The sequence below is a fragment of the Chelon labrosus genome (genome assembly GCF_963514085.1).
Source record: "Chelon labrosus genome assembly, chromosome: 10".
NCBI classification, from domain to species: Eukaryota; Metazoa; Chordata; class Actinopteri; order Mugiliformes; family Mugilidae; genus Chelon; species Chelon labrosus.
In genome coordinates this window covers 22,842,765-22,867,842 of record NC_140360.1, presented here as the reverse complement: position 1 = coordinate 22,867,842, position 25,078 = coordinate 22,842,765, and the positions used below count along the sequence as shown (strand labels likewise).

Here is a 25,078-nt window from a genome sequence, read left to right as displayed (position 1 = left end):
CATATTCATATTCTACAGTATATTATATTACTAGTTCAAATCTTAAGGGGTTGTTCAAAGGTGTTATAAACATTCCCTTGCTTTGTCCTCGCCATCAGGAAGACACTAAATAATTTTACAACATTTACAACATTTTACAACAATGACTAACATTTTATTGTGGAAAGCCCATGTTAAGGGCTGGCCTGCACCGACAGCGGCATTGCTCACTGAAGACATTAAGACCCACACTTTGTGTCAGTCAATAATGAAACATTTGAATGTACAAAAACAACCCTAATATTGTCTGCCGGTGGTGTCTGAACCCAAAATGTTGTTAGTGGGGGCCTTTGGGTCCTGTGGGTTGAGGGGAGGGACCTCTGTGGATCATCCCACAGATACTTGATCAGTTTGGGATCTAGGGAATTTAGAGGCCAGGTCAACACCTTGTCTGTTCTTCATGTTTTTTTAAATTGTTCCTAAACCGTTTTTGTGTGTGTGTGTCTGAGTCAGGCTGCATCCTGCTGGGGATGTCTGCTGCCATCAAGGAGTGTCATTGCTATGGGGTGGGGGTGCCTGGTCTGGTCTAGGTTGGTGGTACATGTCTAAGTAACATCCACATGAATGCCAGGTCCAAAAGGTTCCCAGCAGAACATTGCATTGTCACGGTAGTTAATGTTAATTACTACTACTGTCCGTGGGTTTAATGTCGTGGCTGATCAGTATACGTCTTTTTTAAATGGTCTTGTGTCCATTTATCATCTTGTATGTCTTATGTGCAGTGCTCACATATTCTACCATAAACCTCCCATGCCTTCGTTTGCCTCACCATGTGGGACACTGGACATGGGCAGTGGATGAACTGATGTTTACTGTGTTTGACCATATGTCCCACTGCAATTTATAGCCTGATCAGCCGTGCATATGTTGATGTTTGTGCATTATCATAGCTCATTCGCAGCTCATGAGTCTTTCTACGGGAGCTGACATCACCATGATATCATGACCAGTCCTCTGGGTGCATTTCAGCTCTGTGTCTGCCCTGTTTTTCCCAACATCACTTAAGAGGCCTGTCCGTTTGTGTACAAATCATCTCATTTTGTCCGCAAGTGATTTGTTCTTTCCATGCCAGGGCCACCATTTCTAAGCAGTATCTGTTCTTTCTCCGACAGAGCTCGTCAGTCAGCCGAGCAAATATTGACATGGGCGTCAAATGCACTTGCTCCAGCTGCACCCCGGAACAAGGATGTCTCATGGAGCCCAGGCTAACGTGAGCCGTTTAAACGCCACAACGAGTGGTCACATCACATTTATGAGCATATATAAGTCTGCTAAACGTTATTTATTCTCCCCCAACACACAACACCGCTTAGCTAGTTTCTGAGACAATGTCGCTCCAATTTAACGGCCACACTGACAACAGACGCCGACGAGGAAAAAGAAAAAAAAATACAACAACAAACGGCTTCGTATTAATATTTCCGTGCTGTATGACGTCCTTACCCATTTCTATGTTTACTGTCGTGTCTTTTCGGTCTCCTCACGGGTTGTAGGGGTATAATGTCGGTCATTCCTGCAGCCCCTGGTTGCGGCGACAAGCTGGAGGTTGTCCGCCTGCCTGTAGCGGTTCTGGGCGGAGGCTTCAGCTGTCACTCACAGAGGACGGTTCAACAGTCAGCAGGTTAGCAAGCTACAAGCTAACTCACCACTACATCCAATAATATCATGAATGAATGTTTTTAAGCATTTAATTGAATTATTATTAAATTTAATCATCATTATTATTATTTATTATATTGAAATGCGATTACTATTCATATTTATGAATTTTGGTTGGTAGCTAATTACATTTACAATTCCACTCTTACTTTCCCATTTTTAAGTATTTGCTTAAATATTTAACTGCATTTTAAACCAATGCATCTTTTCTCCCTTACATTTTTTGGATTGGATTATTGTACATCTTACCTATAGCATTATTATAGATAACTACCGTGGCTAAGTTTAGCCCAGGTTAGACTGCTGTTGTGGGATATGGATGGTCATCACCAGACTCAATGTAAAAATAATCTAATGTAAGTCTGTGTATTCTCATACAATCATAAGAAAACATACAGCCTATAATAAGACAAAACCAAAAACATTTACAATACCACAGTCAACTCCCATTTGTGGTATTTACTATATAAATAATAGCTACAATTGTGAATAGTAATAATCCTCAATATGTAACAATATCTAATAATTATTATTTCTGGTGGTGTCAACAGAAGTCACAGGAGAGAATGTGCTTCCCATATACAATACTGTGTGGAGCCAAATGCTGAAAAGTTGCAGAAAGTAAATGATTACATTATTATTTATCCCACTACAGTTATTCAATTTTATTATTCTAAATCATATCTATAGCACCCTATAAATAATGGTCGAATTTGATATAGATAACTATTGTGGCTGGAGTTCAGCTCAGACTTGTACAAAGATACATCTCAAATCTTGTTCAGCACCACACACCATGTAAAAGTAAAAAGAATAAGTGTGTGCATTGCTATATAAAACTGAGACAAGATATAACAAGGCAAAAATATTTGGGGAGTGGGTTATGGATATTAGATAATACAGTTCGGATTAGCCTTAAAATAGCCTTTAATAAGCCAATAGTCTAAAATGAGTATATAACATATAACAAATACTTTTGATATTTTTGATATTTTGAATAGAGGACTATGTGTGATGTTTTATATTACTGTAGAATCTGAGCGCATCTGCGTTCAGTCCTTCTGCAGAAAAAATAAAACATCTACTTTTGCAGTCCAAGACAATCAATCCAAATTTGTGCCTTGTGCCAACAATCTTAAGGCTGCAGTAGTCATTTGGCAATGTAGGTAGAATATTAGCACTTTCTGTATAATGCAGTACAACAGACCAGATTACAGGCAATTTACAGGTGTTCCTGCACTCTAGAAACCCGCTGAGGCTCCTGCACAGATTGCACAAGCAGGTGCAAACATCTATTAAAGCAAATGAAATGGGAAGAAACTGGATGTATGTCTACTACTGTAGCAACATGCACCATTTGTATAATGACCAATGCCTCCAGTAATTACATTTGCATGCCATATATTTGACCTCAGTTGGTGATAGAAGCAGAAGCAAAACAGTCTTTGTTATTATTATTTGCAGGGCCACCACTATGAAAATGCCTACCCAATACACTTTCAATTTTGTGCATAAAAAAAACTTAGAAGTGACCTTGATATGTCCATGGCCTCTGTCTTTTTGTGACAGCTTGGTGTTCTTTGTGCATTTTCCGTGACGGAATTTAATCATATACAAAACTCAGCATCAAAATCTACCACCAAAGTGAGTTTACATGCAAACTAGCATCCACAGAAACCAAATGCTCAGATTGATTGCAGTACAGCTTCTTTGTGTTTCTGCTTACTCGCTGTACGCCTACAACTAGCTTATGTAAGGACAATTATGCAAAGCATTACAATAGGTCAAAATTGTGAAGGACAAAGCCATTGTGCCGTTGACCTTAAAGAGGATTGTGGACACGATTTTACAACATGCTTCAGTTGTGGATGCAAATACTTTTTCATTGAGAATGCAAACTGGGGAGGGATTAATGGCTCCTGGTGGGTAATGAAGAAGAAGAAAAAAAAAAAAAAAAAAAAACACATTTCACTGGAGTCATCTGAAGGTGAATTGATGTAAATGAGGGATTTTGTGTACATTAAGACCAGCCTGTGCTGGTATAGGCATCAGCGTTTGGTTGGGGTAAATTTCAGTACAACACAGTGCACAGCCTCTTTACGCTCAAACGAGTCTGGTTTTCTGCGAAGTAATGACAGGAGGATTTATTGAAAAAGTCACCCTGATTTTATTTTATTTTTTCAAAATCAGAAAGCATTTAAGTGAAGGAAACTTTTGAGAAAAAAAAAAAAAAAAAAAAAAAAAAAAGACAACAAAAACATTTACATTGTAAACAGAACAAATTGGCTCAACAATACTTGAACCGTGGAGACAACTTGAAAGCAGTTTTGACATGGTTTGCTAAAGAAAGGCACAATTTGGCAAATGCATATCGATAAAGGAATGTACAGCCGGGGCCCGCAAAGTACTCTGACCAGTCTGAGTTGCGTAAAGTGTCCAGTGATACATTCATTACCGTTCAACTCAGCAGGTGGAGAATGAAAAATCTTAACGCGTATTCAGGAGAAAAACAAAATGTATCAGAAACTGTACAGAGCATCGCATTGAGTATTAAGGGGCACGGGAGACTAGTATCTAGACGAGGTAGAAATTACCCCCTAAACTCAAGCATTGGGGTGTGTATTATAAATAAATTAATGATGCTACAAGTTGGTAACCTAGGAAAAAGAAAAAATATATATATAGCCTGGCGATCTAAATGGTTGTTTATGGCAGGAAGGAAAAGTTTGCCATCTCCTCGACATAACAATAAAAGCAGTGAAATGCAAATGCAACCGAAACCTGAAATAAAGTGCAGGCATGAGAACATTAAGCACCCGATATGCCTTTGGCGCTCACTAGGTGGAATATATGGATCAAAATATGAAATACATTCTAAGCTTCATGGTACAGCACAGCAACGTATGAGCCTTTGGAAGTGAACAGCCAACATTTTTAGTTCAGATTAGGCACTTGCCGAAAGGTATGAGTTATCAACTACTGTATCTTGGCACTAACGCAACAAAGATGTCATACATTATCTAAAACTGATGACCTAACTGTTGCACCTTGATTTAAAAAAAAAAAAAAAAAGGCAAGAAAATAGAATAATCTGTCAGTCTGGTCCAAAGCCCCTTCAACAATGAGACAAGCTAATCACATTTACTGCTACAAACATGTACAATGCCATAAAACCTATGGCACACAACAGGAGGGAAAGTAGTCATTACAGACACACACAGTTAACTGCACCATTCTTTCTGGAAACTGAGACCACGTCCTGACTGGTCAAACTGGTGTCCTTAAAAAGTCATGTCCTGAAACGTTTCCTATCAAAGTCTAAATCCTTCAAAAGCATCAAGAGACAGTCTGAGTTAAAGCAGTTTCAAGTAAGTTATACATTCAAACTTCTGGATAAACAGCAAAAAGAAAAAAAAAGTCACAGGAAAAAAAAATACCCGCATATATATTTTTATATAAAATAAAATACAACTACAGTAGTTATATCAAGTTCAACTAAAAATAACACTTGAGAGTTGTTGGGATCAGGAGGGGAGAGAGCTGCAGTGAAGACAGTGGAAAAATTCAACACATCTAAAGTGGGATTCTACGAGGTTCTCTCTGGATATTGATTGTACCTCATTCAAAAAAAAAACAAAAAAAAAAACATTCACAAACAGAGCTAAAAGAAATCTAATTGACTGCTATTTTACCCTCTTCCATGAAATGTGGGAACTGCGATTTTGGCACACTGTCAGAGCTGTTCTTCTCAATCTCAGCCATGGTGGCAGGCAGGCCGGAGTGGGATCCGTCCATCTTCATGAGGCCTCCGGTGGAGCCAATCAGAGGCCCGCCGGCAGGGCTCCCAGGGAGCGGGACGCCACCCCCCTGGATGACAGAAATTTCATTGGTCTTCATAGTCAGGCCTCCACTGAAGGCAGCGGCATACTGGTTCCACAGAGACGGGTCAAAGTTCATTGATGGAGCACCCAGCTCTTTGGGGGCCTGCATGATTTCTGGCATCATCTTAGCCTCGGTGCTCATTGCCATCAGGGCCATGGGATTATCCAGAGAAAGACGCTGGCCCCGCCGGGACGAGTTGTTCCACATGTGAGTGCCAATATGCACCTAAAGAATAAAAGGAGACAATTATGATCCCATTGAAATGCTGAGATGAACAGCAAAAAATAATCTTGATAAGTGAAAACCTACCTTTAGATTCCCCTTTGTGGTGAAAGCCCTGCCACAGATGTTGCAGGCAAAAGGCTTCTCCCCTGTATGAGTTCGCTCATGGATCTGCAAGGCGCTGGCAGACGAGAAGTTCTTGCCACAGGCATTACACACGTGCTGCTTGGTTGACCGCCGTGGTGCGCTGGAGATGGAGGAGGACATGGCGGTTCCCTGAGGCATATGGGAGCTGAACAAACCGTGAGGGCCCAAAGGATTCTCAAGGGGAATCTTCATTTCCATGCTGGATAGACTCGATGGTATCCTCATGAAAGACATGTTACTGGGAGCTGATGAAATATGGAAAAATTAGGATATAGGCACACAGTAAGTCAGCATCTAAGATACTTTTCTTAGCTATTGAAACTCACCATAGTCTCCGTTTGTAAACAGCATGCCAGGTTCTTCTTTAATTACTTTGGGAGTGGAGCTGCTGGAGGCTGTAAGGTCAAGGGCCCCACTTGACTCTGCACCATCTTGAGTAGCATCAGGCTCTGATTTTAACCCACTGCGGGCAATCTCATCAACAGCAGACCCAGGACTCTTAGTACTAATGTTGTTTACTGGGGAAGAGGAGTGAAATGACATGGCCGAGTCAGAAATGGCAGGACTACGGCCATTCTGATATTCCTGCTCCCTAAGAGATGGTGGGGACTCTTTGGATGTTCCTTCGCTCTCTGAAGTGGTGCTGCTCTGTCGGTTCAGTGCAAGAGCAGAGGTGAGATTCTTCAAAACATCAAGGCTGGAAAAAACAGCAGGGGCTATGTGTTTCTCCGGCTGTTCCTCTGGGGCAGATGGGAGTGAGTTTGAGGTGTCATTCTGGGAGTTCCGCTCTGGCTGGTGATTTTCCATGCTTGCCTCAAAGCCATTGGTATCCATAGCCTTCTCCTCTGGTAGAGATGGCTCCATTACTTCTGCTGCTTCAAACTGGTTTTCTGGAACCGGAGTGTTGGGGATCTGCCCACCCATGTGCATGCGGATGTGCTGCTGCAGAACCACAGCATTGGTGAACTTCTTCTGGCAGATGGGACACGAATGCTGCATTTTCAGAGGCGTGTTGGCCCTGTGTACTCCATAATGAGCTTTGAGGTTTCCCTTTGTGGAGAACGCACGACCACAGATTTTGCACTTGTACGGCCGTTCACCGGTGTGAGTACGGTAATGCATTTTGAGTGAGCTCTGGCAACTGAGCACCCTGTGGCAGATTACACACTCATTGGGGTCACTGGTCCTCTTTTCCAGGCCATCCACCATCTGCTGAAGTTTCGCCGTTCCAGAGCTTTGTTCTCCTGGGAAGCCATTACCATTCATATGATGCAGTGCTCCAAGAAGTTCCTTAGTATCTTTCTGATTTGGATCCAGTCCTGACTCTTGGCCAAACACAGATGTGGAACCATCGCTTGTTGATGGGGAGGGTCTCTGGGAAAACGGGTCGCCCCCAAAGCCATCAAAAGTTTTGAATCCTGGTAGTGACGATGTGCTTAACCCAGCAGCTGGATGACTTAGTATAGGCTTAATTTCAGTCAGGTTTGACTCATCAATGGGCACAGACATACCAAAAGGAATGCCGCTGCTGGTGGGAATATTGTCAAGGTGCTCTGGTACCGGATGAGGATTCATGCCGATGTTAGGATATTTGTCTTTATGCCTTTGGAAATGCACTTTTAGGTTTCCTTTGGTTGTGAAGCGGTTTCCGCAGATGTTGCACTTGAAGGGCCTCTCTCCAGTGTGAGAACGCAGATGAATCTGCAGGGCACTGTCATTGCCAAACGTCTTACCGCAGTATTTACACTTGTGCTTGTACAACGAGTCCCCCATCTTTGGTTCTGGTGGGAGGTTCAGCATCTTCGCCTTCACCTTTTTGGAGGACTCAATCCCTGCTTGGATACCACTGAAGGCGCTGGGGAAACCCATGACACCTGGTGACTGGGGCAGTAGTGCTGGTAAACGGCTGGCCAGCTCTGGAACTCCCTTCATTATGTCCGTTTTAGAAGTCACTGAGCACAGTCCTGTACTCAGAGAGGTAGGGATGCCAGTGGGCAGAGGTAGTTTACCTTGCTTTATCGTCTCCATGGAGAGGCTCTGAGTGCCTGTCCTTTTTCCTATGAGAGCCGCTGCTGCAGACAGCTGTTGAGAGAGATGCGCACCAAAGGCTTTCAGGGGGTCCATTGCTGCCCCTACTGACGACTGGACACCGTGTGGGGTCATCATGGCCACTTGGATTCTGATCTGTTCCGTCAGCTGGATTTGCTGTAGCTGCTGTTGCTGGAGGCACACTAGCTGTTCCAAGATCACCGGGATGGCCTGCAAAGCCTCCTGAGATGAAGTCAGAGATGTATTTGAAGAATGTTGGGAGACGGCCACTTTAGTATCAGCTAGGGTTTCAAGAGTGACATTTGAATCTTGCATTTTGGGTGATAGATGGAAAGCCATCTCGGGACTGGCAGACATCTCTCCTTGATCCTGGTGTCCCGAGTCTTCTGCATTCATGCTGGACTCTTCCTCTGTTCTCTCCAGCTGGTCCGCATTAGCATGCGATAGGGAATGACTGCTGGACTGGCTATCATCATGGTCGCTGGTAAGGCCTTCAGGAGAGCCTTGCGAGTATTCCTCCGGCACGTCATTGCCATCTCCATCCTTCATGATGACCACTTGCTGACTTTTAGTGCAATTTTTCTCATGCTCAAGAAACTCGGCTTCGTCAAAGAACTCGGCACAACACTTGTTGCAGACTCTGGTTTCGTCCATTCTGAACCTCTTTACTTCATTGCCAGTCTCCACAGCTTGATCATCTCGATGAATCCCTTCAAAATGAGAACACATAATATAAATTAATACCGGCCACACCATGAAACTGATAAATTGGTCATCTGCCTGACTAAACCCGCCAACATACAGATTTTCAAAGGCGAGAGTAATACTTCCTTAAAATATCTGGAAATACAATATATTGTTTGTTGTCGTTACTATGGACCGCTTATTGTGTCTGGAATAAAGATTAAATAAAAAAAATAAAAAAAATAGAGCCCTTTTATTCCTTTTGGGAGACATGTTAAATTACAGATGACACTGTGTCAAGATGTTTGTGTTCACTGGATTATACAACATTTCAAGATGTTCATCTTATTTTATCCACTCTCCCCAGGTCACTGCACTGGGCTGTTAAACTGAATTTGCCCACAAGGCCAGCAGAGGGCAATAATCTACCCTTAACATAACCCAGAACAATGTTCAGAAAGACAAAGAAACAGATAGACTGGGCATTAAATTTAACAAATGTTTCAGGTCAGCCCTTTCAAATAAATAAATAAATAAATAAATCTTCCTGTTTCACACTGAAGACAACACTTGCATCCAACACCAAGATTAATATCCAGATAAACATTTACTATACAACTTTACTAATACTTTGACTGAATTTGATGTCCCACACAACATTTACTACGCAAACATGAGTTGCTAAAAAGAAAAAAGAAAAAGAAATTCAGTGCCAAGGACTTTAAAACATTTCACAGCCCGTGGAGGCCTGGTGCGTGTGCATTTTAATTTGTCTGCTAACTAAGAGGCCATTTCACAACTGGGTGTATTGTTAAATGCTAATGCCCCAGAGAATGGGGGTAGACCACCTGTTTGCATTTGCCCAAGGAAACTTTTGGACTTGTTAACTGCTCACCAGGAGGCATTGAAGCGTTGTCACAAATACCTCCATTACATTCTGATCTATGTGGAAACAGTAAGCATGGCTCCGCCACCCACCTTTGCGCACCATACATTTCAGGCGCCCGTATTTGAAAGCGCTTAACTCCGACGAGAACAGCACCCGCGAGGTTTATGAACACTATTTTAAATACACGTAGGCTTTAAATAAAAGCCCCAACGTATTCACTGGTAAATACAGGGGGCAGCGCACTAGTTTGCCACTTGTCGGCGCATGACCTGTATCCGATCACCTTTAGTGGGGTACATGACACGAGGTCAGATTAAACATTCAATCTATGCGCTCTAGTTTAGTGCACAAAAGGTGACCGTTTAGCCATCTTATGGCAGCCACAAATCAGAATACAGTCCGAAGCTGCTCGTCAAACTCTGTGTATGTCAAATAATAAAAAAGGTGAGGTCTACGGCAGCGCTGGGGCTTGCATATGGCAACACCAAAACGCACCCCCACCCCAATCTCCACAAAAAGGCCACTGCTCCATCCCCCACCTCCTCTCCACATATGTACGAAAGGAAACAGTCATGCATTAAACTGGGGGATTTATTGCCTTTAGGTCAGCTTACTCCAGAGTCACATTTCATACAGTTTTTGGCAAACTTTGTGTTAAAAGCTTATTTTTTCCGCACGCTTCCAAACAAATCCCATCAAAGCAGATACAGATACAAAGCAGATATATCAAAACACATAATGTTTAATTAGAAATAGCAAATAAAATGTGGAGAATCAAAAGTACACGATGCAAAGGTAACAAGTCCAACTTGGATCCATCAGAAGGACGCACTAATATATCACCAAATTATTTTTTCTTTTTAATATAATACGTATAAATGAGTTTAAACCCCCCAAAAATACACAAACAGACAAAACGCAAACAAGACGGGCATTCTAATCAGGATTTCCAGTCTTTGTTTGCCACAAAGCTTCCTCTCTAAGCAAGTTATATCTGAGCCAAATAATACCAACAGGTAGAAACACACGCATCAAAGTATCCAAAACAGTTCAACGCGATTCAACGTGTCCAGATCTGCCCACGAAACAACAACTCACATAACATATCAATATGAATGGGACCAGAGAGTTAAACTACAGAAAAAGTTTCTAAATTGGGCTGCGTTTCGAAACCCTCTACAGTGCTGCCTTTTACGCGACCTACCTGTACGCGTTTAAAATTATTCCTCTAAGCGTCGCTTTCCGGGGCTTAACATTTTATTCCTGGCCAAGTCAAAGAGACAGCAACAGGTCAGAGTGCGAGGGGGGACAATGTTAAAGTCAGCCCCGCAAAGTTTGAGAAATAAAATGTCGATAGTTTGCACAGCAGCGTGCCATGGCTACACGTTTCTGACTTTTTTTTTTTTTTTTTGGGTGACCAACACTCAGCAAATCTCGTGCGTAAAAACTTACCATTTTCTATCGGACCGGGCTCGTCGGAGTTGATGTGCTGCGGTTTGGCTTGCTTGCGCCTCGACATGGTGCAACCATCAGGAGCAAAGAGTTACAGACAATTTTTCCTCCCCTTCTTCAACAAATTCTCCAGCTTGGAAAATTAGCCCCTGAAGTAGAAATGCGCATGTCAACGTAATTATTATTATCAATAATGCATTGCGATTTATCACGGTCCTCTGACAGCTGATTGGCTCCAGTCCAAGTGGTCACACATTATTCAAATGCGCTCCCTATTGATGAGAGGAGCGGAGTGCCAGGAGGGGGCGGGAGGAGCCATGCGAGTGGATGGACTGCGGGATGGAGGCAGGGTTAATAACACCCAACTTATCGCTCTTTTCCTTGTTCATTGAAAATATATGTTGCTGCCGAGAAGCGAGCGAGAGTTCACTCAGTGTTTGAAGACTTCTCCCAACTTTATTCTTATTTTACCGAACGCGCTGGAATCGCAAAGCGACGCTGCGTCCGTTTTATTTGTCACAGGGACTCGCTGCGTAGAGTGCTGCTCATCACTTTCCAGGAAACTCGTCATCTCAGTTCTCCGACACCATAGCACTGTATTTATGATGTTCCTGTAAGCAAATGTGCCGCAACAGCTGTCAGATTATGGTAATAAAAGTCTGCCCAGTACAAATCTTCAAATATTGTATACCTATTTCAGTCAGTAAGAGTTTAGATGGTCATCTTAATTCTTTCAAATACAAAAAGTTAAAAATTGTCTCTAGAATGTACATTAACATAGACTCTACAATTATTTTTATTAGATTTTATGATTTACAGAAGACATATCAGCCAACACAGGAAATAGTTAAAAGCATGAAGAAGGGAATATGAGATCAGATACATTTACATGGATGCATTCATGTTTTCCCCAGCACTCTTATTGTGACTGGAAGTGACATACAGCAGTTTTCCAACTGTGGTCAAGGATTTTTTTTTGTGTGTGTCTGTTCCAAAATGTGAATGAGATCACTAAAGCATTTTGGAAATACAGTTTTAACAAATAGTAATCCAATACAGGGGTGGTTTTGTTTCTGGGTAGGGATGTTCATAACTATATTGCTTGAGTTTATTAATTCCGAGCGATGCACTGCTTATAAAAGACACCGCATTTGTCTCTCGGGTACAGTTTTCTGAACCCCTTATGCTAAAATGATAGACATTACAAAAAAAGAGAGATGTTGGAATATTTCTGTTCCTCCACCCCACACTTTTCTGCACCTGAAACTTTCCAGGAAGTTCACTCCACAAAGGAAACTTCACAAAGGGGAAAACCTTTATCGATGCAACAGACAATGATCACCTCCTGTATGTTTATAGCATGCTGCACAACAACACTAAAAAAAGCACTCAGATTTCTTTTTTTAACGTTTCAAAGTCTGTGCAGCCATATCATATACTGTATATCATACATCACGACCTCAGAATTTGTCTCATTCACAGATTACCTGACGTGTCACATACCAGGAACATAACAAGCCGCGTGCAAATGTCGTCCATAAATGAATGATTCATGCATTGGCAGAGGAGGAAATAAAATGGAATCTATCATTTAAATAAACTTCGGACAAAAGTTTATATTAATACAAACCTCGCCGTGCCATCACTCATACGTTGCATTGGCCTTCCTGCCATTCCTTTCCAGGTTAAAATGCCTCAGCATGTGTTATAGAATGCCACGGCCGATAAGTGTGAGACAAAGACGCGCCAATATATTCAGATAAACAAATGCCCTTTAAGGGACTGGCTGAAGGTGAAAAAGAGGGGAGTGCTGTCTAGACAGTTTATTGCCCCAATAAGAAACTATACTTGAATACACTGTTCAATCCAAACAGCTCAAACTGTGCAGAGCTGTAAAGCTGCAGCTGTGGGAACCAGAGGGACCTTTTGAAAATTAAAAAATTAAAAATGAGATGAAATCTCAACTAAAATATGTCAGTGACAAATGAAACAACAAATCTGTTTTGACCTTCACTCAAAGGAGCCACGGAGGCCGTTACGTGAAAAAGGAGAAATCCATCTCCAGCTCCGGTCTTAGCTATAACCCTGATAAACAGATCCTTGGCTTTCCCCCCACCCCTGCCCTTTGTTACACGTATTTCTCTGTTGGCTCCTGAGATCCATTGTGATCATTTCATGCTAGTCGATGTCAGTTATGTGATTCTGCAGAAGAGAACTGTAGAGGTGGCACAGAAGTGAACACTGAAGGAAAACATAATGTCCCTGACCAGGTCACATATCTGACAATAGTGAATCCAGAGCGGTGGCAGAAGGTCTCAGCGTCAAGACGATGAGCAATTATTTTCTATATCCTGGCTTTATTTTAGATTCTCCTCTGGGGTTTACACTAGAGAGTGTTACAAGATGGAGACTAGTTTCTGTGATGCGTCACTAGGTTTACGATGACCTTGCAGCAGACGGACAATAACAGCCCGACACTTGCTGAGGAATTGTGAATTGAACATGTGTTTTTTTTAGGACTCAGTAAAAGATGAAAGACGCAGGCCAAACTTGGGAAGGATGAGCCTTTTCACATCAGTGTGACAGTCGGCGCTGCTGGAAAGTGTCTGTTTTGCTCACCCTGGTTGTTTTGAGGGAGGACACAGATCTGCTCACATCCTCTGATACGTTTTAATTTTCGGCCTTCGCTGCTCTGGGACTTTGTCTGCCATGGACAAAGAATCTTCAGTCTCTCCAATGGTGAAACCTCACAGCAAAGAAGGAGAAATATTCAATATGCTTATGTAGTCAGGTCCGTGAGCAGTTAGTGTGAATGTGTAAGGAAAAATTGTATTTTGAAACGTTTGTGAAGGAACTCTTTAATTATGAAACACATATACTTGGTTGTATAACCTTCATGACGATAAGTGCATTCCTGATCTCTTTGCACCGAATCACACACGGCAAGTGTTAAAATCCGAATGCCTGAGTGTCTCCTGGAAAAAAACAAAAACAAAACAAAAGTGAAAGTAGGTCTTTATTAATGTAAGGACCTAAAAATCAAGCCTCGTCTGACGCCATTCCAGACGTGTTCCCTCCAACACACCACAAGTAGTCTCTTAATGGTTGACCAGTTTCTTGCTCACTGACAGGATTTCTTCTGAGTGTATTTCCTAGATCCTGTTTTATTATTTTATCCTCCGCTGGCTTTCTTCAGGTGCCCCTTAAAACATTTCCTCCCTTGTAGTCATAAATAACGTCATTAAACTTACACAAAGGACAAAGAGAAAAAAAAAAAAAGCCTTTTTTTTTTTTCTCTTCATGCCAGACTTGATTCCCATGGAAAGGTAACTCTGAGGATAGGCAAACACAAATGAAAACAGTTCAGGTGACCTTTTTAGTTACTCCTGTGTTTTTTTGTCCCGCTCATATTAGTCATACCACAACACGAGGCTTTGCTTGCAGGCAATCAATGCGCCCTTTTTTTCCCCCCATGCTCATGCTCTTAAGACTTTACAGTAATTTTCCCTGCCACCTTTGCTTTTCAATCATCTAAACATAGCATTATCTAGAAATACAGAGGCTCACCGCAATTACTATAGTGTCAGACTGTTTTCATTATTGATCAGCCAACACCCCTTCCAATGTCCTCCTTTTCATGAACATGTGTATTTAGTTCTTTTGTTTGGTAGCATCAGCCTAGAATAGAGGCTGAGGGCACTGAGGTGAAAGGTATTGGATGTTTGTCTGCTCTGCCAATATTGTTTTTCCCCGCTGAATGTTTCTCTTTTGAAAAGCACCGCAGCCTGAACACATGCACCACCTGGTCAACTGGCCACACAGATGCAGATATGGAGCATATGCGGTGGAATCTCTGCAGTACATTCAAAAATGTTTTGTCACATTAAATGGCTGATTTTTCATTTTGTTGTCCTTGCCTTGAATCTGTGCTTAAGCGGAGAGTCAGTTAAGGTTCTGTATGTAATTTAAAGTGTGATTTGAATTTTCCTGAACGTTCCTGTAGCATAAATGTACGCGGTTGAAGCACAAGCAGTTGAGCTTTTCAAAGAATATTTGCATATTTTCCAGGCATTTGGGGTAAATGTAATTTTAAAATCTTTTTTATGAGTTGATTAAACTTTTGAACAGACAAAACTTACAGCAAATTATATTAAAAAACATGTCTAGAAGAGGATTGTTTACTTTAAAACGGCCATAAAAGACAAGGAAGGAATCCCAGCAAGGCACATAATCAAATCTAACACAATCATTTGCATGCGAGAGTTGAACCGGAAATGGTTGTAACACCTGGGTGAAACAGGAAGTTCGGAGGACTCTGTATTTAAACTGCATCTGTGCCTTCAGTGATAGCAAGATGAGTGCTTATTTGTCTCACACCGCTAACTGGGAGGTTGGGGGTTGGGGCTGGAGGAAATTATCTGCCACAGCATTCCACAAACAACTTTGGCCCTGCTCTGTGAATCCTGTATTTAGTTTGCTTTCAGCAATTTGTTTATTTCTTCTCACAGATGACGAGAAAAGCGAGTTTCGATTTGTACTGAGCCTGATGTGTTGTGTGTGTGTGTGAACGTGTGTGAATGTCTCTGGTGCAGGCGGGTGAGGGGAGAGATCAACGGCCCACACATGGCTGTAATTTAATGGAGAATTGCCCAGTGGTTCCTGTGCAGAGGTAAACACGCCAATAGGCAGGCTTTTGTTACTGCACGACTATGACAACTGCCTCCATCAATAAACAATAGAGTGTTGGGGGGAAACAAGGACTCACTGTATGGGGAGAACCCCACTGTGTCCACTTCTCACTCTCACTTCTAATCAGCGACACACTGAAGAAGCGAATGATGTGCAATAATAAGTCTGCAGGGCTGAAGTCGCACATTAGAGAGAAAGGCATATCCCATTTAGATGTGTTGTTTTTTTTTTTAGAGATACTGCAAATCTTTTTTTTTTCTAGTTTAGTTGTTAGTTTACATACAATTTTCTGAGGAGCTGGGGGATGAGGGGGTCAAACTTGAAGAATTTGAGACACAATAAACAAAGAGATAGGGAGAAGTCGGCAGTCACCATCAAGCTGTGAGTCAACAGGGGGCCAATCCCTCAAATCTGAGATGCAATCTGGGTCAGGGCCATAAACATTTACAGGGTGGGAAGTGCTGAGCAGAGGGGCTGCTGGATATCAGCCCTCTCTCACTTCTAATTAGCTTATGAGAAAGGTTATACAACAGCACACCGTCAGCTCCCGCTCTGGCCATTTCCATGCGCTCGTTTCAGTTGATAGTTGACCAGTCAATTTAAAGCAACACGATGAAGTTCAAACTGTGGTGCTCTAGTGGGAGTTTTGGGAGATCAGCCATCAGAAAACATCCACTTAAAACCTTCAATTGATGGGCTTTCTCAAAAATAAATAAATAAATAAATCACCCAAGTAACTTCTGAAACATTGATGATTGCAACACACCCAATGTTAACGTGATCTCACATATACACGCAGTTGGAAGGAAGCAGAAAGTCTCCTCTGAACATCTAATTGTTCAGGTCAAATTTGAGTTCATAAACACATTTTCAAACCATGTCACAGACAGACGGATGATCTAATGTGAAATTAGTGCAATTTCTTAAAAATTTCACGTCAGCTAAGGGCTCTCAGAAGTAGCCCTGGTTGTCAAAGGGGGACAACTTCCCCGAGCACAAAAGCAACACACAGAATAAAGCCCTTGACAGTGAATGTGGTCGTTCTTGTGGGGCTCAAAGACTATAAGACACCTGGTGTGTTTTCACCAGACTCTTCAATGTAGGTTTACAGCGGCCATTGACAAAGACAGCCGTGGACCTCAGAGGTATTGACTGCCTTCTGTGACTGCTGAAAGAAACTCCTAATCCCCCCGGCCTCTGCCTACTGTATTCAGCAGTATTCACAGGGCCCTTTAAATCTGTTCTCATTTCCTGTAACATGTGAATATATCATTTAGTTCTTGTTACTTTTTGTCCTTGAAAACAGAATACCGGATGCCTCCTTGTCCGGTAATGTCTCATCAAACAGTTTGTTTATTAAGAACTCATTAAACAGACATATTTTTGTCATTTCTTCCCGTCAACGCACTTCAAAGAATCAGACTCCACACTGCCATGAGTGCTGCACATGGATAAGAGTGTATTATGGTTGTTATAGCAACTGCAGAAATGCCTTCTCTGCTAAACAATAGTCAGATGGGCCTTTGGGGAGGCCCGGTTGCAAGCCCCACCACCCTCCCTCCACACCCACATCTGCTGCCCTCACATTCAGACTTATGGGATGTTCTGCCGATTATTTTCTGTCCTGCTTCCCCCTTTCAAAACTGACAGGCTGAGAGAATGGGAATGAAATTAGGAATTCTGCCCACATCTGTCCAGGAACTGTTATGGTAGCGCAGTGTAGATAGGAAGTTAAAAAAAGGAGAAGAAGAGAAGAGAAAAAAAAGGTGAGCTGTGAGGATGTGCTGAAGTTATTCAAGTCGATGGGGTCGAAACGTGTGTGACAAAAGTACTTTGCGGGGTTTATAACGGGGAACAATCTCAGAGGAAGAGCCAGAAACATCCAGCTGAAAGGGCCGGAAAATAGTAGCTACTGCATAGCAACCAGGAAGGTATGCAGGAGTTGTGTTAGCATGTGTTAGCATGTGTTAGCGTGAATATTTAGCAAAAGTAAATAATAACTCTGTGTTGCTTACAGTTTTAGACAACATACACTAGGAACCTCACAATCTCACGCCCAGACTCGTTTTGCACATCCACGCGCAGTCTGTACCGTCCATTTAATATTTAAAACCAGACGCTTTATGTATTTTTTTGTACATTTTGAATTTTTATATATTTTTATTCTGACTTTCAGCGCTTGCTCTTTACTTTCTCATTTTCTCTGACTGCTTATTGGACCAAACACAGAGACAAATTCCTTGTATGTGTGAGCACACTTGGAAATAAATCAGGTTCTGATTCATTCTTCTCTCCTATGAGCAACAGTGTGTGTCAGAGACTTTATAAGAGGCCAAACTGTAAATCACATGCTGGACAGAAAGGGGACAACCCTACAGTGCCTTTGTCTTTTTATTCCTCGTGGGCAGCAGCCTCACAAGAACTGGACTTGTGAGGCTGAACTGGTGTGCAATACATTTATTCTTCTTCCACTCTGGACTTTCCAAACAACATAAATGTACCTTCTGATATCTTGTGATTGTCTCTGAAACACATGCCACCAAGAAGCTAAAAGTAGGACTTTTATAATAATAATGTGAAATCTGCCTCAAAGGGTTTTCCAACAGCAACATGTGACAAACTCCTCTCTTAGAACAGACATACATGTAGATGTTTTTAAAGTCTTTGAAATGAAGGGTCCAAACTTGACTTGTTCAAATCCTTCTGCTGTTTAGCCACACTCTCTCCTGATCAATAACTCCTTCCTGTCACGTATGAGGGCATTGTACTCCTGAACAAAAATGAACCCCAAGCTTCTTGTAGCGCCCAGTGATGCATGTACAGGCAAGAAAAGAAAGGGGAAAGAAAGACTTCAGACTTCAGGTATCCAAACCCCCGCATCCATATTGATTAAACAAATTTGCCACAAATCATTTTACAAATGCCCAGCGGGGGGCTATAGAGGTTGGTGGAAATACCCCATTCATGCTCTGTCCTCCCCCGCAGGGCTGAAGCCTCGACTCTTGGCTCGTTTAAGCGTGCTGACAGCCTCTGATCCTCCGGCCATCTGCAGGGTGGGCTGGCCAGCGCTGAGGGGTCTTTGTGTTCTAAACTTCAGGAGATTAAACAGTGAAACAAGAAGAAGAAGAAGGAGAAAAATGTTGAGGAGGGACCCCCCCCCACACTCTCATAATTCTGGTTCCAGCTCATTTGCAAGACTCACAAATCAAACTGTGAAGTTAAAATGGCACGAGGCAAAGAAACTCCTGAGGGGGTTTTATGATGATGAACATTGTCTTTGAGGATGTTTGAGTTAATTTTCACAGTAAAAGTATTAGTTAGGCCGACACGTGATGCTCTGCTCCGCTGTGCTCTTTCATCGACTCATACAAGTTTGGGTGAACCTTAGCTCCGCCTCACTCTTCACTCTCCACGCTTTGTGAATGAAAATGGGTGGAGACAGCGAGTATGTGGGGTGTACATGCGTGTGTAGGATCAGTGTTTTTGAATGCAGGTGGGTGTGTGTGTATGAGTGTGTACATGTGCTGAGCCGTTGCCCTGCAGGGAAAGTAAACAGGCAGCCTGCATTGACCAATAATACATTTTTGTACGGTTTCTGTTTACATAGATTTCCGTTAAGATTATTCTTCACACATCGTTTGCTGTGTTTTTTTAATCCTATTTAGACACTGCAGCTGCATCTGTTGCAGATTTCCCTTTAAAATTATAAATGCAGGTTGCTGAGTGAAACTTTTAGACAGCGAATCAGCCAAACAAATGAGCGTGGCATGCTATCTATTGATGGGAATCCGGCAAAGAAGAAAGGACATAATTAACAGATACACCTCACGAAAACCCTCAGCTCAAGTTTTATCATATATTCTCCGGGCTGAAGGAAAATGCAGCTGTCCCCTCAACATAAGGAGGTTCCTCCCCTTCTCATAACCTCAAACACATGGTCAGCTCCTATTATTTTAACTGCTTCCAGTTACTTCAGATCTCACTCGACCTCTGAGCGCAATCAAGAGGAGGAATGGCCACATTAAAACAAGCAGGCCGGCGACAGCTTAGGTTACCCCACTTACAAAGGATTAGGAATGACTACAAAGCTACAAATGTTCATAAACGATTGATCAGTGTCTCCTCTTTGTATCTGGCAACCATTTTTGATGAGTGAATTTTGATTCATTCATCAAAAAGTTTAAATCAGTTCAGCATCAGAATGGATCCCTTCAATCTCAACTATCTTCCGATGTTTACGTGCATGTTTCTGATTAATCCGGTGCCACAACCTCCATGTGTATCAACTTCCCGGTCACGTGGAAAACATGTCTGGAAATTATTTTGCCCCTGTTCATACAGAAGTCAGAAGACTCATGATGAGTGGGCTCCGGGGGAGCAGCTGAGGAGAACAACAAACACGTAATGCTTACAACAGCTGTGTCACGATTCGTGTGCGTACAAGAAGGCACAGCCAAGTCTGAGTGTACACATAGTAGGTTCTTTGGGTTTTTTTTGTTATCACTTCAGGAGATAACCCTCCAAGCTTAATTCATGCAATAACATGTCCTATCAAACATTTACTGGGATCTTGAACCTACTCCTGCATTGTAATGCTTATGGACAGGCCTTAAATGCTTCCCCAGAAACCCAATCCAACAAAACAGACCATCGCTCATAAAGACGCCACATGAGTGATGTGAGTAGAGGGAGTTATAGTGACCCTGGGACACACAACTCTTCCCTTTCCCCAAACACACAAATTCCACTGATTTGTACTCATCTGTGATCACCAGCAACTGTCACGTCAGTTTCAGGGCCACGTTTGTAAAATCTGCTCATACACTGGTTTTACATTACCTGTAAAAAAGCTATTTCTTTCTCTCTCTCTGTTAAATAGAAGAGCAGCAGCTCCATTCATTTCATTCCACTGTCTTATTGCGTGTATTGACACACAGCTGCGTTTGACTTCTAAAGACATAAAATCAATATGCATGTATACTGTTTGCTGCTGTTGTTAGCGTTAGATGAGGATGTAGGACTGAGTCAACAGTTAGCTGCTGATAACTACAATTTTTTTTTTGCTGGAAAACATTCTGCAATTATATCACAAAGGAAAAACATTGTGAGCATGAGTATGTTTAAGGTAAATAAATGTGATGCTTAAAAATGCTGATGATACTATTTATGAAAAATTGTGAATAAAACTGTGTTATGTATGTTACTTTTAGAGGTGGAGAGCGGGCACATACACCACCTCCGAGCCACCTAGTCGGAAGTTACAGAGGCTCGGCCCTCTGCACAATGAGATAAATATACTACTCCACTCTTGCCTGCAGATTTTTCTCATAAAAATCCCTTTGATAGTTTAGCCATCTGGCCAGAGCCGAAAAAAGTCCTCATAAAAGAGGCCCAAATAAGGTCAGGGGTCACTCCCTCCCTAGGTCAGGGGCCCTGGAAGGTTGTTATAGTGGACTTTACTAAAGTTGTCAGCTCAGATCCCCTTGACAAATTAAAGCACATTCTTCTCTTTTTAACAAGTATTCCATTACAGTCAGACTTCCCTAAAGGAACTGTTGCTCACAGAGATGAAACGCTGTTTGCACAGATATGGAATATGAACTCAGCTTGCACGCTGAGAGATGAATTCACTAGTTTTCATAAATATTTGATTATCAAAATCCTTTTATGTGTAAGACTTGACCTCTGTCTTATCAATGGAAAACCATTATCCATATGTAGACGAGCAAACTCGAGCCTTTACTCAACACATAGTGCATTAAAGGTGCAATGACAGCCTGTCATTAACCCTGACCTGTCTGAGTCTCTGTCCAAATGTCCAGAGGATGAAAGGCTTGGGCTGGACTTATCTCACAGAAACATTTAGCGGGCTGCTGTCTGCTGGCTGCTGTCTGAGTCAGCGCACAGAATCTGCCTCTAACACGATACAGACACAGTAAAGTTTGGTATGACGTATACACGGCAGACATTTCAAACTACTCCTAATTCGGCTTTTAAAATTGGAAGTAACACCATGTCTAGGACCTAAAAAGTTATTCTTTTAGAAATATGATTGATTTCTCGTTTAAAGTTAGATGAGAAGACTTATACCACTTATGTCTATAAGGTGCTTGTATTGCTACTGCCAGCAATCCATAACGTATCTTGGCCTAGCATAAAGACTCTAAACAAGAGGAAATGCCTTGCCTGGCTATCTACCAGGTAAGCTAAACCTGATAGCTTAGCTTAGCTTAGCTTAGCTTAGCTTAGCATAAAGAAAGGAACGAAGGGAAAACAGAATAGTTTGCTCTCTCCTATGTCAGCAATCTATTATCTTAGCTTATCTTAGCATAATGACTGAAAACAAGGGTAAAAAGCTTGGTTGCTTCCCTCCAAAGCTAGCAGCTCATTATCTTAGCATATCTTAGCTTAGCATAAAGACTTGAAACAAGGGTAAATAGCTTGTCCTCTTCTCTCCAAAGCCAGCAACTCATTAGCTTAGTTTAGCATTAAGACTGGAAATAAGAGGAAATAGCTGGCCTGGCTCTCTATCTTGTTTTTGCTACGTTGAACATTTGCTCAATGTACAGGAACTCAGAAACAGCCAAGCTGATAATCCCAGGTAAACTGTTTTTGTACAGATCAAACCAGAAGTAACATGAGAGGTTGCAGTTGGACAGTCATGCCTTTCCAAAGATTTTGAGGTGGTGTTTTAGCATACAGATAGAATAAGCACTGTTGTTTTCTCATATCAGTCAAACAAAACTCAAAACACGAACTTGCTCCAACAACAACAAATGTTAGACTGACAGCTAAAATCTGTTGATGATGAACCTAGATTCTAATACTACAAGCCAGCTGATTACAGAACGCACGCTGAAGTATCAGACACGAGGTGGGAGAATAGGAGCGGAGCAACGCTACATCTGCCTGTATGCCCTGTGACTTTCATACACCTAGGAATGGGTTTGGTTTCACACCACATGCGTTCAAAAACCCATCTAAAAAAGTCAAACAAATGCTGAGCATGTGACAGCCCCTATGCGACTCTGGGAAGGACTGGACAAAGGCAGGTTTTTCCCACCACACAGCTGCTCAGTTGGAAATTTGTCTTGTGCTCATTGTCTTAGCCTTTAAAAGACGTGTTAAAGCTCTCGCTCCATGCTCCAGTCACTTCCTAAGGAAGGTGCTGTTGGATGATACATGGGCTGCAGTGTCCAGTTTCAGGGGAAATGGTGAGAGAATTAGTAGGGGACGATGAGCTCCATTAAACACCACTGAAGAAGTGGAACTCGCAAAGGCCGTCTGGAGCAATCAATACTACACAATCTACAGGTGGGCTATAGGAAAGGAGGCCAGACCACACTAAAATCACACATCTTTGGTCCTATTAAGGTGTAAGAAAGTGTATAATCGCCACACACAAGCACAAACAAAATTGTTGATGAGGAAATTTAAATGTATTGATTAACAAATACATGCAAAATGAAAGTCTTTTGTTCTGTTTGTGGTAATATGACAATGAAAGGTGACAGGCAGAAAAAAATAACTAAGTCCAAGCAGGGAAGAATACAAAACATTTCTTATAATCAGCATGACTATGAAAGGTGAAAACAAACACCTTTATTCTCACAGAACTTTTTTTGCCCGAGGGAGCTGGTTCGAGGAGGGGCTCCATTGCAGCACACCGTTATTAATCTTCGTTAATTGTAGGCTTCTCCATTCAAACGTCCCTCAGCTGTATTTTTCATCATTAAGCCTGTGTTTATAGTGGCAGGAAACTGACCTAGAATCTTAGTGATGGATAATCAAACCGCAACAGCAGCGACCAGAAAATGTTACAGAATTTGTTTAACATGTGAGCGCTCCTCCCGAATATGCGGGAAGAATATGGTGTGATCAGAAATGCAGCCATTCAGCTAAACTGTTGAGGAAGTAAAAATAGAAAAACCCAGTTTTGCATGCCTATGTGTGTTCATATGCGGATAAAGAATTTCTGTATGTAAATTACTTTTACTTGGCTTTTATACATTGGGCTAAATATGTATTCACATACAGTTTCCAGGCAATGCCCTACTTCATACTGCTAACAAATTATATATATATATATATATATATATATATATAATTTTCCACTAAACTTGCATTTAAACAGGTACAAACATTTGCTTATTTGACAAAATATGATGCATTTTTGTAGATTAAACTGCTCCATCTGAACCAATATTTTTACTCTACACTTCCCAGAGAACCCCCCACTCGACTGAACTTTAACTTCAATTTTCAATGTCTCACTTTTACTTAGTTAAATATTTATATAATGTGGTGATGTATTCGCTTCTTCACTGTGCTTGCAGCCCTTTATACCTGAGCGAGCACCTGTTTAGCTGTTTTCTGGTGCGCGCGTCCAGTTTTTCGGAGGATGTGACATGCCTCCAGTGCCCATAACACAGCTTGCATTCCATGTGTTGAACATTGATGGTATCCTCTTTTGAGAAGGAATGCATCATGGTGGAATAATTGCCCTTACTCCTCTCTAGCCACTTAGTTAAAAGGGATTCAGATGGTTTGGGACCTCTCCCTCTCTCTCTCTCTCTCTCTCTCTCTCTCTCTCCACCACCCCTCCTCCCATGGGGCAATGAGAAGGAGGAGGGGGAGGACATGAGGGGGATGGGTGTTTGACTTGGGAGAGCAGATTTTGGGAGGAGGGGAGGTGTGAGCATTTACATAAATGGCCAATCTAAGATTTTAACCTCAATTTTGAATCCATAGAGACTCACAGTTTTGATATCTCCTAATAACAACCATTATTTCTTCTTATCAAGGGCTGGCGCTAAAACTGTGGCTGGAACTGCACAGAGGTTCCTTCAATTAACTTTCCAGTAGAAAGTGACCCGCACAACAGACATGGATATTGGATTATAGCGCAGTTTTTTTATGTCACATGATCCTCTCGGACCCCGTAAAGACTTCGAGTCACCTCTTGTTGGCAGGGCTGGGTGGCCACTGGGAGGTCCAAGCGGTCCGTGCTCCAAGTTTGGCGGAGGGACAAGTGATTGCTTGTGGCTGCAGCTTATCTTCACATGCATGTTCACACACATGGACACAAGCACCCACACACAACTTTGTTTAGTGAATCATGGAGCAGCAAGTGTAACAGGTTTTTTGGGTTTTGCAATGAGTGCCGTGAGTGACATTTGAGGAAAAATTAGCTTTCAGGGCTTATACATTCCACTACAATACCTCTACTGGAATAAGAAACACGGACTTAATTCTTTTGAGATATTCAATCAAAATTTGTTGTTCATCTAAATGTAGGATCCCCAAAAGTTGTTCAGCTTTCTGATACTAGCTTTTCTCCAGTATGTTTTTAGACAGCATCCATCA

At 42.0% G+C, this 25,078-nt stretch overlaps 2 protein-coding genes across 3 annotated transcripts in view; both read right to left on the bottom strand.

Moving 5' to 3' along the window:
- The window catches only part of atp9a (ATPase phospholipid transporting 9A), a 30,690-nt gene extending 29,043 nt beyond the window's left edge, over nucleotides 1-1,647 (bottom strand). Inside the window, exon 1 of the mRNA XM_084553749.1 lies at nucleotides 1,483-1,647. Within this exon, the coding sequence (XP_084409875.1) occupies nucleotides 1,483-1,550 (68 nt within the window). The 5' untranslated portion in view covers nucleotides 1,551-1,647. The remainder of the gene's footprint in view (nucleotides 1-1,482) is intronic.
- A 2,304-nt stretch (nucleotides 1,648-3,951) lies between these two features.
- On the bottom strand, nucleotides 3,952-11,330 carry sall4 (spalt-like transcription factor 4). Of its 2 annotated transcripts, none has more exons than XM_084553580.1 (4): nucleotides 11,024-11,330; nucleotides 6,276-8,708; nucleotides 5,890-6,194; nucleotides 3,952-5,805 (listed from the first exon to the last, which is right to left on the bottom strand). In XM_084553580.1, exons 1-4 carry the CDS (start codon nucleotides 11,088-11,090, stop codon nucleotides 5,371-5,373), a joined length of 3,240 nt encoding a protein of 1,079 aa, XP_084409706.1. In that variant the 5' UTR covers nucleotides 11,091-11,330; the 3' UTR covers nucleotides 3,952-5,370. The 2 variants fall into 2 exon arrangements, with proteins under 2 accessions (XP_084409706.1, XP_084409707.1); XM_084553581.1 differs by lacking the exon at nucleotides 11,024-11,330 and adding an exon at nucleotides 9,661-9,920.
- Between the last annotated feature and the right edge of the window lie 13,748 nt (nucleotides 11,331-25,078).

Bases quoted from the DNA above. Each gene is read 5' to 3' on its own strand.
- sall4 (XM_084553580.1), bottom strand. From the start codon at position 11,090: ATGTCGAGGCGCAAGCAAGCCAAACCGCAGCACATCAACTCCGACGAG. The intron at 6,195-6,275 runs GTGAGTTTCAAT...ATATTTCATCAG, and splicing joins GTTTACAAACGGAGACTATG to CTCCCAGTAACATGTCTTTC. The intron at 5,806-5,889 runs GTAGGTTTTCAC...TTTATTCTTTAG, and splicing joins CCACAAAGGGGAATCTAAAG to GTGCATATTGGCACTCACAT.